Source organism: Chaetodon auriga, chromosome 11, assembly GCF_051107435.1.
Source record: "Chaetodon auriga isolate fChaAug3 chromosome 11, fChaAug3.hap1, whole genome shotgun sequence".
In the NCBI taxonomy this organism is placed as follows: Eukaryota; Metazoa; Chordata; class Actinopteri; order Chaetodontiformes; family Chaetodontidae; genus Chaetodon; species Chaetodon auriga.
The window spans coordinates 12145944-12163838 of NC_135084.1; the positions used below are offsets into that span (position 1 = coordinate 12145944).

The 17895-nt window shown below is 42.3% G+C and overlaps 1 protein-coding gene across 1 annotated transcript; it reads left to right on the top strand.

Moving 5' to 3' along the window:
• The first annotated feature begins 12815 nt into the window (after window positions 1-12815).
• Window positions 12816-17036, top strand: agpat4 (1-acylglycerol-3-phosphate O-acyltransferase 4 (lysophosphatidic acid acyltransferase, delta)). The gene is made up of 9 exons (XM_076743152.1): window positions 12816-13113; window positions 13838-14019; window positions 14165-14334; window positions 14431-14592; window positions 14720-14873; window positions 15010-15112; window positions 15204-15279; window positions 15697-15895; window positions 16539-17036. Exons 2-9 carry the CDS (start codon window positions 13842-13844, stop codon window positions 16628-16630), a joined length of 1134 nt encoding a protein of 377 aa, XP_076599267.1. The 5' UTR covers window positions 12816-13113; window positions 13838-13841; the 3' UTR covers window positions 16631-17036.
• The last annotated feature ends 859 nt before the right edge of the window (window positions 17037-17895 follow it).

The following is a 17895-nucleotide window of genomic DNA, read 5'->3' on the forward strand; positions in this document are numbered from 1 at the left end:
CATGACCTTTATCAGGCTTTGGATCCACATACAATACTTGTTAATAAGATCAATTCATTGTTGGTTTTTTGTCTTTTCATACAACTTGGTTACAGTGAGAAAAGTCGAAAATATTACCAGATTTATCCCATAAGTCTGATTCCAAACAATCATTATATCAAAAATCTCAATTTTACCATCATTTTCAGTTGCAACTCTTCACTTGACATAACTAAAACATTGTGAAAGACACAAACTGTTACTTATCTACTCCTGTTTGGCAAACATAATGTACACGTACAATGCAAACGCATGTCACTTGTAACATGCATGTAAATGTTACTTCAATTCAAAGAAAAGTGTTCTCAAACATATGGTTAGTTCAGCTATTTATGTCACATATTTCCTCCTGATACTTGCCAACATCTGTTCCTTTCAAACGTTCATAAAGCAGACCAAGTTTGTCTGATCCATGTCTGGGATGAACTCCGCCAGGAACCTTAAAATGCAATGACAGACAACAGAATAAGCACACTCACAAATTTGCATTACCTCAGCAGAGGTCTTTCTATAAGGTACAAATGAGTTTTCAGAATCCTATTAGTTAGAGAGATGAGAAGGTTTTGTCTGTGGTTTTGCACAAGACCATCTGTCTCACAATGTGAAAATCAGGCAGTGAAGGAGTTAAGTAAATGATGGTGAGGCCAGGAAAAAAATGCGCTATTAGGGAAAATGGGGAAGTCAAAACCTTACTCTCGTAGCTCTGTGGCAGAGATATTTGGGTTGAGGCTCTTGGAATAGTCCACGTGGCACACACCAAAGACTGGCTATATGGGTCTGGCACTGGCGACTGGTTTCAAGGCCAGAGCACGTTCCAGGGTGGTTCATACAGCTTTGCCAGAGGATGTCAATGTGTGACACAGTAAACCAGTATTTTCTGCTGAGGCGAGTATTTAGCAACCAGCAGGCATTTTAAAGGGATAAATAACCTCAGGCGCACTGGCTGCGATTAACTGAAAGGACATTAAGAAAAGTTCACCTTCACCAGATTCTCAGAAAAAAGCGTCACAAGGTGCGCGGTTTGGATTGGCTCTAAGCATCAGATCTTCATTTCTGTATGAGTTGAAGCTCAGATATTTTGGTGCTGATATGTATTTATCTTGGAGGAACAGATGTGGAGCTCAGCACCAGGCTGTCAGTTTTAACAGCTCAAAGAGACACACAGAAAGCTGAGGGCGGATAGGGAAGCGTCTTATTCAAAGACAAGTACAGAGGGAGAGCTGCTCAGTGAACGATGTTCCCCTTCAGTCACAGTGGTGTGAAATACCAGCCCGTCTAATGCCGGGCTACTGTAGCTATAGACATTATTCTACTCACTGACTTTCTCCACTTACTCTTCACTCTTTCCTCTGCTCATTTTTCACATCATCTGCCAGTCTGACTGTATGAGAACATTATACACGTGAGGCTGGACAGACATAAATGAGGGCCAAAACGGAGAGAAAGACCAACTCAAAACCTGACGTGTGCTTCAGAAAACATAAGAATGGCTGAATCAAATTTCCAACCTTTAGAAAATATGACTTATTTTTCAGAGAACATAAAGAAATCAGCCTGCAGCTGAGATCATTTCATCAGTTTTCAGTGTAAATCAGCATCTTTCTTGAAGACACTGGGCTGATCGACCTTATTTTGATGTGTTGAAATATTGATTTCTTTTTCTACAAATATATGGTTCTGTTCACAGTTTAACATATTGAGAAATGAACTTATTGGCTTTCTGGGCATCATTGGCTCAGTCCATAAGGACTTGGCTTGGAGACCAGAGGGTGTCTAGTTTGAGTCCAGCATGGACCACTGAGATGAACTGGTAACTGGAGAGACAACAGCTTACTTCCGAGGAACTGCCCCTGAGCAAGGCACTTAACCCCTAACCGCTCAGGGCGCTGTGGCGACCCACCCACTCTGACATCTCTCCACATCAATTGCATGTATGGGTTTCTCTGTGTCCATCTATTCCTATTGTTGTGGGGACATAAATCTTTGCACAGTCACATTGTGGGGACTCACCTTCCTTATGAGGACAAAACACAAGTCTCCATAAAGTAAATCATTAAGTTTTAGGGTGAAGACTTGGGTTAAGGTCGCCTTAGGGTTAGGGTTAGACAAGTAGTGGTTATGCTTATGGTCAGGGTAAGTCTCCAAGAAATTAAGTCTATGTTATGTTCCCAAAAATGATGGAAACACAACTGTATGTGTGTGTGTGTGTGTGTGTGTGTGTGTGTGTGTGTGTGTGTGTGTGTGCTTGCGTGCGCATGTAAATTCATGCCAAGGGGGATTAACAAAGGCATTCTTCTTCTTCTTCTTCCTGCCAAGAGTTAGATGAGAAGATTGATACCTCTGTCATGTCTGTAAGGTAAGAGGGTACAACCTGTTAGCTTAGCTTAGCACAAAGACTGCAAACAGCTATCCTGGCACTGTTTTAAAGCAACAAACTGTGGCTGCCAGCACCTCCCTAGCTCACCATAAATTGTAGTTTTTGCAGAAAATCAAACCCCAACCTGTGCTTAAACCCAAGCCACCCAGCCTGGTGCATCAATGGAAACATATTTTTGATCAAAGACCAATAGTAGGTTTGACTCTCTGGGAGCACGTATTTCTTTCTGGTTCCCAGAATTGAAGTGAAATCAGCATTTAGTGTTCCCATTGGCTCCTAAATGAGGGAACCTACAGAATGCTGTTGCTGAACAATGTGACTAAGGGTCTGCCAAGGGCAAGTGTGCTAGGAAAGAAGGGGGGCTGTCATCTGAAATAAAGTAAGTCATTTATTTCAGGGCATGAGTTCCTCTAGTCATTGGGAAAATATCCATGCTCCTTCTCTCTGCCAACCTTGGGGGTGCACACTCATTGCTCCCAGAAAACAGAGGTGCCAGAAGTGTTGGGCTGCAAGCTGAAGTCCTGCAGCACAAGGGCTCCAAGCTGTCTGCATGAACCCAGCTCTTTGATATTAGTCATGGGTTTGAGATGCTTCACTCAAGATGCTTTCTATGACTGACATCAGAGAGTGGTACAACGGTCAAGAATAAAAAATGAGTAGAGGAAATTTTCAAGTGGAAAAGAAGGAAAAGAGAAAGTTTTCCCATGCATCTGTAATTATATGTTTGGACATTTGCTCAAGTCCAGACTAAAAAAGCCATTCATCTTCAGGGATGTATATTCAGCAGAACAGTATGCAAGATCCTCCAAATCGTCCAGGGTGTCAGAGTGAGGCTTGTTTCCATTTAGGTCTTGATGGCACCGGTGTGAAACAGGGAACAGCTGCATTGAGTCTCATTAAATCAGGTTGTGAAGTCTTGCCCGGGCAGTAACCTTGCGCAAAACAAAGCCAGACAGCGCAGATAGCTGCAGGCCCTCAAAAGTCTGATTTATCTGACTAACAAAAATAAATTCACAGTCACACACAGCCCTCATATCTTTGGGGAAGCAGACACAATCAAGATATCTCTTACTTCCCGTCGCTTCGAGATGAGTCACCTTCCTTCTGTTTTTAATGGTATTACCCAAGAATGCAAGCATGTAGTTGTTTAACATTTGGAAATCTGCGTTGGCTGTGCGTTGTGATGCTGGAGCCAATCAAGAGGGCCTGTGTCAGCAAAGACGCTTCAATCTTCAGCTGGATAACTTCTAACTATTTTCACTTCTGAAAATAACCTGTCGGATCCTCAGTTGTGTGAGAAAATCTGATGGTAGAGTCAATCTGGAACACTGCTGTTGGAGTGTCCTTGAGAAAGACGCAGACCCACTGAAGGCGTCAACTGTCCAGTACACACAAAGGTCAAAAAGAAATCGAACCATCCTGCAATGAGAAGTAATTTGACATCATCGGCATGCTGCAAATGCAAAGATCAGTCAGTTTGCTGAATGTACAGCTAAACACTACGTCTGACTGAGAGCTGAAAAGCGAGAGGTTGTGACAGCAGCCTCATGAGTTCCAGCTGAAATCCAGACGTGTACTCTGCCACGCTCTGTGATGGGTGCAGCAAAGTGTGCTGTCCACAGGAGGCATGCGGAGGAGTGTCAAAGCTTTTGGAGCACATAAACACTTTTACACAGTCCAGACATCACGTTACACTCCACCTGCACCTGGAATAACAGTGAAGACAAATCTGCATGTTGCAGAATTGTCACAAGGCTGCGCCTGTTTGCTGACTGAAGCTGTAAACCTACACAAGTGAGAAAAAACAATCACTTTAATGAGCTATTTAGCATTTCTAAGCAGCATACAAGCAGTTTAGAGCAAATAAACTAGTTGTAAGCACATATAAGTGGTGCATAAACAGTTAATGAATGCTTGATAGCAGAGTGTAACAAAGCTGCAATTATATTTAATGGGATATGATTAAAAACATGAGCAAATCATGACAGTATGCTCATTAACATGCACAAATCACTCACAGGTGGGTTTAATACAGTTCATGAATGTGCTCAAAAATCATGAAAATGAAGCTTGGCAGCTTGACAGCTCATTCTTAATGTCTGAAATAGTTTAACAAGGAAGAAAAAAAGACAGATTTACTCAAGGTCGACTTACTAAATTTCTTCCAGAGCTTTCAGCTGCAGAGTATCAGTGGATAGCATTTGCTCTGTTGTCATGAAGAGTGAAGAGGAAGTATTCCTAAACATACCTTTAAAGGTATTTATAAATAAGATGTTAGAAAAATGTATCCATACATTGATAAATACCTGATATTTCGGAGTAATTCTTTGTATGATTACAGCTGTGTTTTATTATCAATCTGTTCAGGCAGTATGGATAACATACGACGTTATTGATCCCACACTGGGAGATGCAAAATGACATCAACTATATAAGGCTGTTTATATGTAATGACATTAAAGTAGTATGACATAAGATTAAATAGCATATTCAAGCAAGAATCCAACAGTAAACAGAGTGACCCATATAAATTAATACTGATTTTTTTCTCATTCTTCAGATACTAAAAGTGGTGACCATATAGTACTATACTTAACCAATGGATCATGTGATTTAAAATTTTGGCAAAGCTCGACAGTCAGTCATTATGTTGTTGAAGAGGCAGTCCTAATACATTGCAAACCATATGAATAACACTTAAAACTACTTACAACTACAAGTTCTACGGAGGGGAATGCGCAGTATGTTAGTGTTAATGCAGCAGAGGCATTTTAGGCCTGATGGATCAACAAAGACGAAGGCTGTGCCTCGTCTGCTATTTATGAGCGGGACTACAATGCTACAAGCTCCCCTCCCTTTTTCACCAGTGGAAACAAGTGATCACACCATATCCTTTTACATCTCTGATGGGTTTTTCAGCCATGTTGCACTCTGCTGTAATGGAACATCCACTCATGAAAATACACATGGCAAGCTGTTTGAAGATATCAGCCATTCACTCCTCTCTTTGCTTTTTTTTTTTTTTTTTTTTTTTTTTTTGGTCATTTTCCCATTACAGACCTGCTGGAAAATCTGTCAGAGTTTTCCACCCCTCATGCCAAAGTAGTTTATTTTAATAATATTTGAAGGTATTCTTACACATTTCCTAATTTCCTTTACCCAACAACTAAATCTTTAATCTGGTGTCTTCAGGAAAGATTTGATGTACTTTGATTTCAGCGTACAATACAAAGACAAAGGCTCATATTTACCATTTGACATTTATTTGTATTTATGAGATATGATTGAGCTTTAATGATTCTTTTGAGGAAATCTGGCAATATCACTATAATAATAATAATAACGTGTTGGAGGAGTCTTACAAGAAATGCATGAAAACGTCTGGAAACTTCATCAGTTTACTCTTTAAGTGATAAGAACGTAGACAGCAGTTAAAGTGATGTTAACATTTTCCATGTGTCCTCAATAGACGGTTCACCTTGTTGCCAATACTTCAGCTTGACTGATCAAAGGTGACTTATCTTAAAGGGAGAGGATGAGAAATTGCAGCTGTTTTAAACGTTAATTTATCTTAAAGAATGCGTGGTGAGGTCTTTGAGTGCCGCTCTGCCAGCATGCTCCGCCTCCACGACTAATGATATAGCTGGATATACATAGTCTGGCTGGTTGTAAAGTCAAGTTTTTGGGGGGTTTTTTTATATGTTAACAGCTCTTCCGACTTCTGAGGGTTGTTGGCTGCACACATGTTCAGAAGCACAGCTGTTGGCATTGTCTAAAACAAAGCAACGTCACAATGTGTCTGATGAAAATCTTTCGAGGCAATCCTTTCTCCAACAAACTGTTTGAACAGTCATCATATGCTGTTCGGGGGCAAAAAAAACCCCAAAAACATGATGGTCTTTTTATGCTTGTTGGAGCCGTAAAAATGGCCCAGATAACTTGAAAATACTGACACAGAACTGGCTTAGAACTCACTGTATTTGGTGGATTGTGATTGCGAGGCGCTAGAGTTTTATTGTTAAATGATCCTTCATCACTTAAACTAATCACATCAATCTGAAGAGTTGCAGTACCACAAACGCACAGTAAAATACTTCAAATTGATGTATCTTTTGTAGGTGGGGCATTTCAACATTTGTGCACAGTTCCTCTCCCCTCAGTGGGATAGAGATACAACATACAAGTAACCCCATAGATTACAAGATAGAAATACTTAGGTCTTTCAACAACCAAGTGATTTGACTCAAAATTCCAAGGCAAGAGGACAAACACAAGGAGGCTGTTTAATGATTCAATGCAAGATTATAATGAAAAGCCACGAACAGAATCACTCCTGCAGGAGGAGAAAACTAATTTAACACAAAACCAGAATAAATGAACAAACAGTGTCCCACAAACTAACAGTCCAAACTCTATCTATGGGTGACAAAATGATCTGGCCACAAGGAAGAAGAAACACCAAGCTTAAGTATGGTGAGGATGATTACTGCATTCAGATCAGCTGTGCCGCCTGCTGCTCAACACACCTGCCAGCCACACCTCCAACCTGCAAGGTAGAGAGGGGGAGAGAGAGAGACAGCAGAGGCCAGAGCCTCCACAAAGAAAAATACAAAACCACTGCAAAAAAAAAACCTTGAACCACCACAATCTGAGTGATTTCAGGCAGGTAGTGTGCAGAGAAGCTGTCAGAGCTTTTTGGTAACAGCTGCCTGAGACTGAACCAAAACTGCAAAGTTGTTGGCTGTAATACGAAGATCACGAGCTGAAAGATGCTACACTGCTGAGATGAGAGGAACTGCAGAGTCGGTGATAATTCTCTGCTGGAGAAATGTTGATTAGAACAGCTTTAAGGTATCAAAAATACAATAAATACATTCCACCTTTGGTCGTTTTAACAAAAATCAGATATGATGAATTCAAGATAAACAGAAGGTGTGCCTCACAGTTCTCTCACCACTGAGTGGAACTGGAGCAAACTAGTTCAAAGTGAGTTTCCACGCTGGAAAACATGGCTCCTTCACTGCCTTTTGCACTGCTGCATCTATCACATTCCACACATACACACACACAATGGCGATGAAACACTGGCGATATCATGCTATCCCCATTTGAATATATTACACTCACAGCAAAAAGCTGTTGCTCTCACACATGTGCTGTGACCGGCGTCCAGAGTTCTGCACATGTGGCCTCACATACTGCAGAAGTCTCATTCCCAAGCATTCAAATCCCAATTCTGACATCTGTCAGAGGAGGTGGGTGTAAAAGTTGAAAAAGCGGACATGTAATTGCATAACCATGCAGTGGGATAATCTTCTTCACCTTGGTGATGGCATTACATCAAATACCTAGACTCAGGCCAGTACTTCTTGGCACGTGAGTCAGGCTTCATGCGTGGGCCCCGGAGAGCAGTGGAGCAGGTGTCTCCAGAAAACCTCCCAGTGTTTCACTGACAGTCGGATGTGTTGGTGGGGCCCGCAGTTATTTCGTGTGATGGACGAGGCTGCAGAATCCCGGGAGAAACAGACGCTGCGTACATCAGGATCTCATTACTGGCTCACTGCATATATACATTGTGTCATATAAAGTTTAGGCCCCAGGCTATGTTTCTGATTTGTACTTTTTCCCTGCATGTCAGAGAAACTAATGCATGCATTCAGAAAATCTGAGCGCATTTCCTCCTTTTATGACATTCCAGCACACAGTCATCAAATATAACTTAATCAGATTTAGCGCCTTATTTACTAAAGCCGGCACAAAACCTAAATGAACGCAGCTTTTTCCAGGTCAGAGTTTCTCCCGATTTATTCAGACCATTTGCACAAACGCAGTCAGTCACAGTTTTCCAGTCATGAGTACCAACTAATACAGCTGACTGCACTGCCTGCTCAAATCATTTGCATCAGACTTGTTGTGCAGCTGCGTGGCTGTTCTCTTTTCCTCACACTTTCCAAGTAGTTTGTATTATCACCTGCAAATCTGTTATGCAGCCACACAGTGTACTATAATAAATAAATTCACTGCATTATAGGAATAAACTGCCCCTGGCCACATTATTGGGTACACCTATACATTCAAAAACAATCCAGTCCAACAGCTCTGCCACATATTTGACCTTTATGAAGGTTAAGAGCGCCAACTTTTTATTCTGAGGCGTTAATTCAGTTTTATGTTAAGTATGGACGCTGCACCTAGTGGTGATGTTGCACTGGACTGCGTTATATTCGAATGTGTTCCTGTTATTGATGCTCGTGAATGGGGTGGACACAACATGAGAAACACTTCTGTTCATAATGTCAGCCAGTTCAACACCAATGCACGCTACAACTTCAATATTAAAACACACATGCGCGCGTGAGCTTTCTCACAGCGAAACCCACAACCGTCAGAGCGAATGTTGAGAAACGTCCACCGACTTACTTTAAAGAGTTACGCAGAGGGGTTGAATGAGTGTTAATTTGATTCGGTTAAAAGGAGCGAAAGCCAGTCACAGTCTGTTGATGCAGAATGGCTCATAAATCACACTTATGCAGTGATTTCACTTAATCCTCGGCGCATTCTTTATACAGCATGCTCATCCAAATCACCCCTGTGTTGCAGAGCCAAAAGTATAGTTCTTCCTGGCTGAAAGCTGTTGGCTTTGGCCCACTGCAACAACCTGATTCAGTCCTGACTGAAAAACGTCAGCCACGGCCACTGATTTTTATAAGGGTAAGTAATTAATTTCTATAAATAAATGAATAAAGGAACAAGAATCGGCTATTAAAAAGTTGTTCCACGCTCCTAATGGGGTGACAACAGAGATATTTTCAAGATTAAAGCAAATGTTTTGGTGCTGAGTTGGCCGGCCTTGCCACATGTCAAAGAGGCATGTAGTCCAGCTTCATTACATCTGGTCTTTAGTTTGATCTCGCAAGGAAGCTTTTTTAAATTATTTTTATAGCCTCTCTGCTTGATTTAACAGTGGACAATAAATAAGAGTTGGGGGATGTCATGCAACAAATGTCAAGAGCCGCACTCAAACTCACGACATTACTCTTATATGGTATCCAGTTGCCTGCTGCACCAAAGAAGGGCCCGAGAAGGGCAACTGAACAGAAAAACATAACTCATTTAATGAAAGCTGACATTTCTTGGAACAGGGCAATTTCTCGTGGTGAGGTGCCCCCCTCCCAACACATCTTTAGAATCAGTAACCTCATATCAACTGCACTTTTCCACTGGAGAGTCAGTGAAATGTGAATGAGACGCTCTCCTTTCTGGCTGCCCACTTTGAGTAGGAGGCACACTGATAGTTAGTCTTTTCAGTTTGAAAGCCAATTTCAGGACGTATGTTTTCGCTGTGATTTATGTTTTCCATGCAACAGTCGCTCCCGTGTACTTGCATAGTTGGGCTTTGGCTATGTCCTGCAGTGCTGCAGCTTAGCCTGTCTTGGAGTACATCTATAAGACAGTCAGATGAATGAAGGGTTATTTGAGTTTACTTTGACTTTATACATCTATTATGATTGTGTTCACATTGAAAACAAAGGTTTGAGACACGCACTGTTTTTGCCCGTTTGTCCGTCACCTAACTTTGACACTTGAAGGCTGTTTCCACATTCATCCACCAAACAAGGAAAGTTCATACGTTCATCACGTGTTCATATGAGCAGGATTTTGTGATGTCACAAATTGTTTGGAAACCGTGATCCAATATTGCAGCTTAAACAAGTGTGATGTTGAAACTTGATGCCTCACGTCACCTCAAGTAGAAAAACATCTTGCATCCAGCAGTTAAACTTTAATACATTTGGGTTTTTTAATGGGGGAAAAGGAGTACTTTTAATATTTTAAATGTAGTTTATTACAATTAACCATATGAGACAAATTTTTGTTTAAAGAAGATTATTTTTATATATTTTCAAACTTTCATTTTATAGTAATTAAATCAGTACTTAGGCTGCTTGATACTCCACAAATGATCCTCTGCTTCTAAAGACAGCTTCACTCCACATATAAGAAATAATGAATTGTTACTTTAAAGTGCATGCATAAGCGTTTTTGACAGCACAAAGACAATATACTTTAATGATTTGCCTCATCAGCTTCATTGATTTTTGCATAAATGCTTATTCTGAATTTGATACCAGCAACACATTTCAAACAAGTTGGACAGGAGCAACAAAAGACTGTGAAAGTTGTGGAACCCTCCAAAAACACCTGTTTGGAACGTTCCACAGGTAAAAAGGTTAATTGGCAACAGGTGTGATGATTGGGTATGAAAGGGGCATCCTGGAAAGGCTCAGTGAAGCGAGGTTCACCACTTTGTGAACACATGACTGTATAAGGCACCTTCCTACATGAGCTCTTCAAATGGTTGCCTGAAAGTGACTTTGGGATACATCAGTGTTGTCTTTGGCTTCTTTGTAAAGGTGCTGTGGGATTTAAAATAGCTAACACATGTATTCAAACTCTGTGATTGTTCCTCGCTTCAGTTCACAGTGTAAAACCTGCTGTGCTTCATCACTTCCATAGCTACAAGGAGACTTGAATGTACTTACTGAACATTATTCCCCTGAGCCCCCTCACGCCATCTCTGGTATTTGAACACAAAGGGCTTCCTGAGCTACTTTACTGTATGTTTGGAACTCCTCAGACAGACATGTCCTCTCTTCAAGGTTATTCAGTCGTAAAGGACATGAGGGCTGAAGCATTATGGGACCTGTAAAATATACAGAGAGAGCTTGGAAACACTTCTCAGCAACACGAAGGAGGAACGGTCACAAGACCCCATTGACCTCCCTTTAGGGGTCTCTGGGTTGCAAAGGAAAATAATCAAACACTGTTTGCTTTGGCATGGAGGCTGCATATAGATAACAGAACTTTTCTTTTGCAGACAAAACAGGAAATATGTGCACACGGTAAAAAGGCAAACAGCTTTGTTATTCCCTGTTGTACGTGCCATAGAAACGTATTCTTAAAGTTTTTTCTCATCTAACGGAGCTGTGTTCAGTGCATCTCTACTTCCCTCTGGGCTTGGCAAGAGGAAACTGTCTGATATAGTCTTTTATTAAAAGTGAGTCTTGGGTTTAACATCAGTCAGGAAAAGTAATGACTGTAGCTGTGTTTCCACTTCAGCACGATCTTGCTTTTAGCTGAGGAATGATATTATTTTCTATTAGAGGAGAACATCTATTTAACAGTGTTTCCATGGGCCAACTCATACAGATGTAATTATTAACTGCGAAAAACCTGATTGATGCCCAAGTGCTTGACTCACTTGAATGCGACTTTTGTTATGCCTCTTGGAGAACCTTTCATTTTGGGATGTGGGTCATTTAGCCTGTTGAAGTTGTTCATGTTGCAAAGTCAATGTACTGATCTTGCATTCATCAAACTTGACTTTTTATCTAGAAAGGGAGTTTCATATCATAATTTAACAGGAGAGGGAAAGCTATCCTGGCTCTGAGCTGCAAAATCCAAAAGTTTCACAAGTCTTTGACTGCCTGAATTTGAAGGAACTGTGCAACAAATAATGCAGTGGACATCTGAAACATTTCCATTTGATGCTATGATAAAACAAAAAAAACTTTGAGAAATGAATGAGTCCAAGACTGAAGTGACACTTTAAAAGTGTGATTTAGAGGTAGAAGTCCAATATCAGTCACACTCCAGCTTTACTGCTGCTAAGAGCCCCCTCCAGTGATTTTAGGTATTGACTGCATTTTAAGGAAATTCATTTTTTTTCTGATGCACACACAGTATGTTACCAGCAGGGGGCGCTGTCCACCAAGAAGCAGCGCTGCTGACCACTTTTCTGTAAAAATCCCTGACATCATGGCTACACACTGAACAGCGCGAAGACAAGGGGAAGCTACTCTGTTCCAGGGGTTATTACTCAGATTCAGTCCAAATTAAAAAAAGGACAAAACTTTGTTGCAAATACGCCGCTCATACTTTTATCGACTTCCTGATACTTTGTCACATTTCGACCGAAAAGACCACTGCGCATGCGTCTCACACACCTAGTTTGACATCCTCGTGCCTTTCCTATTGCCAAATCAAAGCAACGCTGAGAGGAAGAAAAAATCGCAAGAGGTCTCACTCAGTCACAGTTTGTGGCGCGAAACATCAACAACGTGTAATTGCGTCAGCATCAGGAAATGTTGCGAGATTACGTTGTGCTGTTAAAAACATGTTTCGCTTTGTTTTACTGTGTCCACATGAACCACAAACTGAATGTATGTCTGGTTGAATCGACGTCCTTGTGGCTACATTGATAGAATTTATAACTTATTGCGGAGTTTCATCGTACCGGAGCGGCTGTGGTCGTCATGGTGTTTGTGCGTTGCGTGCAGTTCTGAAAGCAGCGACCACGTTTTGCCTCCCCACCGTGTTTTGATCTGTCTCGCAAAGCATAAACGATCTTCGCAGCCAGTCTGGCTGTAGAGTTTCTGGAAAGACGCGGAGCACTCCTACGTCTCCATCCATCCTCTAGTCCAGGCGGGGCTTGCAGATGGGTGTGGTGCCCCGCGTAGGAAGTTGACTTCATGTGGTGAATGTACAACATGTTAAATGAATCGTGACGACAACCTAAAGAAGAACACTCCAAGAGGCATGGACATACAGTGAAGACTGGCTTTAGGATTTTCTTATAATTTGCCATCTTTGAAAGGTTGAAGGTGTCCGGGGCAGGACAGCTCTCTCACATCAAGGTAAATGTCACGTGTTTCAGACGAATGTAAGGTGTGTGTCTGTGTAATGTACGTGACAGGTGAGTAATAACTTGACCTTTGTCAAACGCACTCTGTTGAAATCACCTTTGTTTGTGTGTTTGTTTGTTCAGCCTTGTTTCTGTCTCACCTCACCGCCTACATGTAAACACCGCTCGAGGATTTGAAATGTTATCAGATGGCTGTTCGTTGCCACTTACTTTGCAGACTTGAAGGCTTGTGTTCATCCACCAAAAACAGTATATAATACAGAGGAAATAATGGCAAATGCAGCCTTGTTGTCAGCCGCTGAACTGCAGTATGACTGGCCTAACCTGTCAGAGCACACAGACATCCGATCAGACAGCCTATAGACAGCCTATAGGCTGATATCATCTCGACTAAAGTACAACATAGTTATGAGTTAGGATTGACTAGTTGATGGCACTATGCCTGAAAAAGTCATGTGTACTGTCAGGAGCAAACGTGATTGGCTGTTTCTGCACAGTCTGGCTCAAAGGTTCCATTCAGCAGATGAAACGAGTCCAGTCAAAGAAAACCTTTATGTCACTGTGGACCGGGGTGGCACTTACTTGCATTTACAGCTCAGGGCGACTCCAGCTGATAGCTCTGTTGATAGCTGCGTACACATGCCTCTTTCTGGGTGTGTGTTTGTGATAGGAGGTGTTTTAATGATGGCTTTAATGAAGTTGTGCAACTTTTACAGAGCAATGGGCCTCCTGCAGCTGCTAAAGTCCCAGTTCTTGTGCCACCTGATCATCGGCTACGTGTTCCTGGTTAGCGGGCTCATTATCAACCTGCTGCAGCTCTGTACTTTACCTCTGTGGCTGGTCAGCAAGCAGCTGGCCCGCAGGGTCAACATCAGACTGGGCTACTGCATCAGTAGCCGTAAGTACTGTTCTTACTTCTGTTGGTACGGCGTTTCGAACATACTTTGCATGCACACAGTGGAATGATTAATCAGTCTGCATGAAGCTTAAGACCACTCACGCATGCAGTCACCGTACTTTTTTTGTGTCCTAATGATCCTCAGAGATGGTAGCTGCCCTGGAGTGGTGGTCTGGAACAGAATGCACGCTATACACAGACCCAAAGAGTTATCCGCTGTATGGAAATGAGAATGCCATTGTGGTTCTCAACCACAGTTTTGAGATCGACTTCCTGTGTGGCTGGACCTTCTGCGAGAGATTTGGAGTTCTTGGGGTAAGAGAGTGTGTCCCGGAGACCTTGACGGGGTTTTGCATCTCCAGCGCTATCATTCATTTGCTTAACGCGCTTTCAATTTGAATCTTTCTCCAGAGCTCGAAGGTGTTAGCCAAAAAAGAGCTGAGTTATGTACCTATTATTGGCTGGATGTGGTACTTCCTGGAGATCGTTTTCTGCAAGAGGAAGTGGGAGGAGGACCGAAGGACGGTGGCTGAGAGTCTTCAGAACCTGCACGATTACCCAGAGAACTTCTGGGTACGTTCCAGCCTGTTGTAAAATCAGGGTGACAGAAAGTGGTCGCTGAGCTGTTGCGTGACATCACAGAGATCATTTGACATTTGTTCTAATGCTTTTAATAAACAATCTGCTTTCCTGGGGACAGTTTTTGCTTCACTGTGAAGGAACACGCATGACACCAAAGAAGCACCAGATCAGCATGCAGGTGGCTGAGAGCAAAGGTTTACCCAAACTGAAGTATCATCTTCTGCCCAGGACCAAAGGATTCTGGGTGACTGTCCAGAACCTCAGAGGAACAGGTGAGTGTCCATGAAGGGGTCAAACATAGCCACCTGTAGATGTGAGCTGGACGCCTGTGAGACGGACAGGCTGGAGGCATTTGCAAATCAAATGAGCTGTACAGTTAACTGCTGCTGTGTGCTTTGCCTTGAGCAGCTGCAGCTGTTTATGACTCCACACTGAACTTCAGAAACAACGAGTCGCCAACCCTGCTGGGAATTCTTAACGGGAAGAAATATCACGCGGACTTGTATGTGAGGTACAGAGACGCGTCGTGCTACATTTCATTTCCTGTTCGCTGGTGTGATCAGGCTTTGTCTGAGAGATCTGACTTCCTCTCTCACTTGCAGGAGAATCCCTCTCGAGTTGGTCCCAGAAGATGAAGCAGAGTGTGCTGCCTGGCTCCACAAACTCTACCAGGAGAAGGTCAGTGTGTTTTGAGGGTGGCTGTTTCTGAGAGATACGAGGAGACTGTTTAAAGCTGGAACCATTCAGATCCTGATTGCCTAAACAAACAGCATGCGCACTCATTTAGCATTTAATGTGTGATATAGTGCTTCAGCTCTTTCTCCTTTTATGTCTTAAAGTTGGAGAGATGTGCACTGCTGGACCCTGAACTGTAATGTGTTTTTTTGTGGATTTGGTTCTCACACGATGCAGCTTCTCTCATTACTTCTCCCAGATTCATGCAACTCATTCATCTGAACTGGCTAATGTTAAATATTACACCAAGCCAGTTACATTTTGGTTCGTGCCACTTTTTTAAGACAGCAGCATGGCTTAGGCAGGCTCTTCTGTTCGGGACTTTGGTACTGAGTTGTGTTTGCATTAATGTGTCAACAGGACAGCTTTCAGGAGCACTACGCACAGACGGGGCGTTTCCCGAGTCCTGTGGTGACCCCACCCCGCCGGCCCTGGACCCTGATCAACTGGCTCTTCTGGGCCTGCTTGCTCCTCTACCCGCTCGGCCTGCTTTTCTCTCAGCTGATCAGCTCTGGATCAGTGCTGACCATCTTAGCTTCCCTGGCTCTCTGTTCCGCAGGTTGGTTTCATGCATTCATGCCCAAAGAGGTTTACCAGTCCTTCCTTCAATGTAACCAGCTCCTTTTTGTCCAAACATTCCATAAAGCAGCAGATTTGACCACTGAAATGTAAGTCCCCCCCCTTTTTTTTTTTGGAAAATATGATTTATCAGTCTTGGGAGCATGTCTTTAACAGCACTCAGGCATGTGCTTATTCAACAAAGTTATTATTCACCCATCTGAATAGTTTCACTTCGATGTAAAATGGAGAAATGAGTTTTCTAACAGCATGTCACAGTTTCCACAAGAAATAAGTGCCCGTGTTTGTGTTTGTGGTTGAGGTTAAAATGAAAGATTCTGCTCTCTTGAAGGAGACCTGAGCAATCTTAGACATTTATTACAAAGTTGTCAGCTAAATTCGTACAAAGTTTGGGATTTTCTCCAGTCACTGGTTGCTGTCAGAGTTAACCCTTAGCTTCCAATCTCACAGTGACAAATTGAACCATGTCCCTAAATTACTTTGAGGGGAAATTCACAAAATGAAACAGAGAATTTACTGTGGAAATAACCATGTCCTGTGCAGGATCTCAACACCTGTCTCCACTTTTTATGTGTGACTTGCTCAAATATTATTCTAACTACACCCTTTCTGAATCATCACAGCTTCACTGGGAGTTCGCTGGATGATTGGCCAGACTGAGATCAACAGAGGCTCAAACTATGGGAATAAGGAGGCTCCGCTAAACAACAACTAAAGACTCCTAACCTCCCCACAGCTGCTTCTTTGCACAGCTACTAATATGCAAGACTGTCAGCAGCACAAAGTGTAAACACCAGTCTGACGGGATCTGCTGTCCTAACAAGCACAGACCTGCTGTAGACAGGGTCGCCTTAACAGAACGCTGCAGAAACTCAACGTGTGACATGGTGAAACTGGACCGTGGTGGGCAGCCTCCCTCAGGGAACCTGTGACAAGAGCGTGCGGCAAAATGAAATATGGCTTTACTACATTCTCCTCAAATCAAAGTGTAAATATTTGACTACAGTCGAGACTAAACTGAAATTCAACAAAGTGAGAAATGGACTACCTCTGTCACTGTAATGTAAACAATAAATGGCATTTTCATGGTGGAAGAAAATAAACGTTTCACTTTTTAAAAACACACATGGCGTTATCGACATTACGTGTATGTAGCAAACACTGTCGGAGGAGCAGAAGCTGTGGTGTGTGTCAGTGTGCATACATTCACACGGGGACTACACGAGGCCTGTTGGGGAAAAATGTGAAAGAATGAAACCCTCCAGCTCTGGTGACCCCTTGTGGTGATGCTACAATGTTGTTGGCTCACCATCTAGAAAGATAAGATCCTAAAAACTGAAACTTCATCTTTCTTCCTGTGCATTTTTTGAGCTGCCATCCATTGAGATACACACAGCATCAATCCTCAGTCAGGGCAATGATTTAATTTGATTTTGATGCATCATGGCAAAGTTAAGGCATGCGTAAGAACAGCTCAGTTGGTTATTAAAGACAGATTGTCATTATGAAAAATATATAATATATAATAAAAACATGAAAAACATTTGTATTAAAAGGGAATATATCTATTTCAGTTTGCTTTCATATTGGATTTTTTTCCCTCTGCACTTCAAGTCCTCTATATTGTAGTCTGTTGAACAGGCCTCATATATCTATGGAAGGTCAGACAGCTGAAGCCTTGTGAGCTTTGGCTGAACTTAAAATGCAATTTTGCACAGATCTGGAGACGTTGTCTTGGGATCTCTAATGGACAGTAGGAACAATTACAGTGACCATTATCTCAAACATAGATATTTATTGTTGGTGTTTTCAGCGGTGGACAGGGGCCAGCAAGGACACCCTGACTGCTCTGCAGCTATGCAGCCCCATACGTAACAAACTGCGATGCACTGTGTATCTTTATCAGAACCAGCATTAACCTTTTGGGCAATTTGAGCAACAGTAGCTCGTCTGTTGGATTGGACCACACATGCATCAATG

Excerpts from the sequence above, each read along its gene's own strand:
- agpat4 (XM_076743152.1), top strand. The coding sequence starts at position 13,842 with ATGGGCCTCCTGCAGCTGCTAAAGTCCCAGTTCTTGTGCCACCTGATC. Across the intron at positions 14,020-14,164 it reads GGGCTACTGCATCAGTAGCC|AGATGGTAGCTGCCCTGGAG; the intron begins GTAAGTACTGTT and ends AATGATCCTCAG. Across the intron at positions 14,874-15,009 it reads CCAGAACCTCAGAGGAACAG|CTGCAGCTGTTTATGACTCC; the intron begins GTGAGTGTCCAT and ends TGCCTTGAGCAG.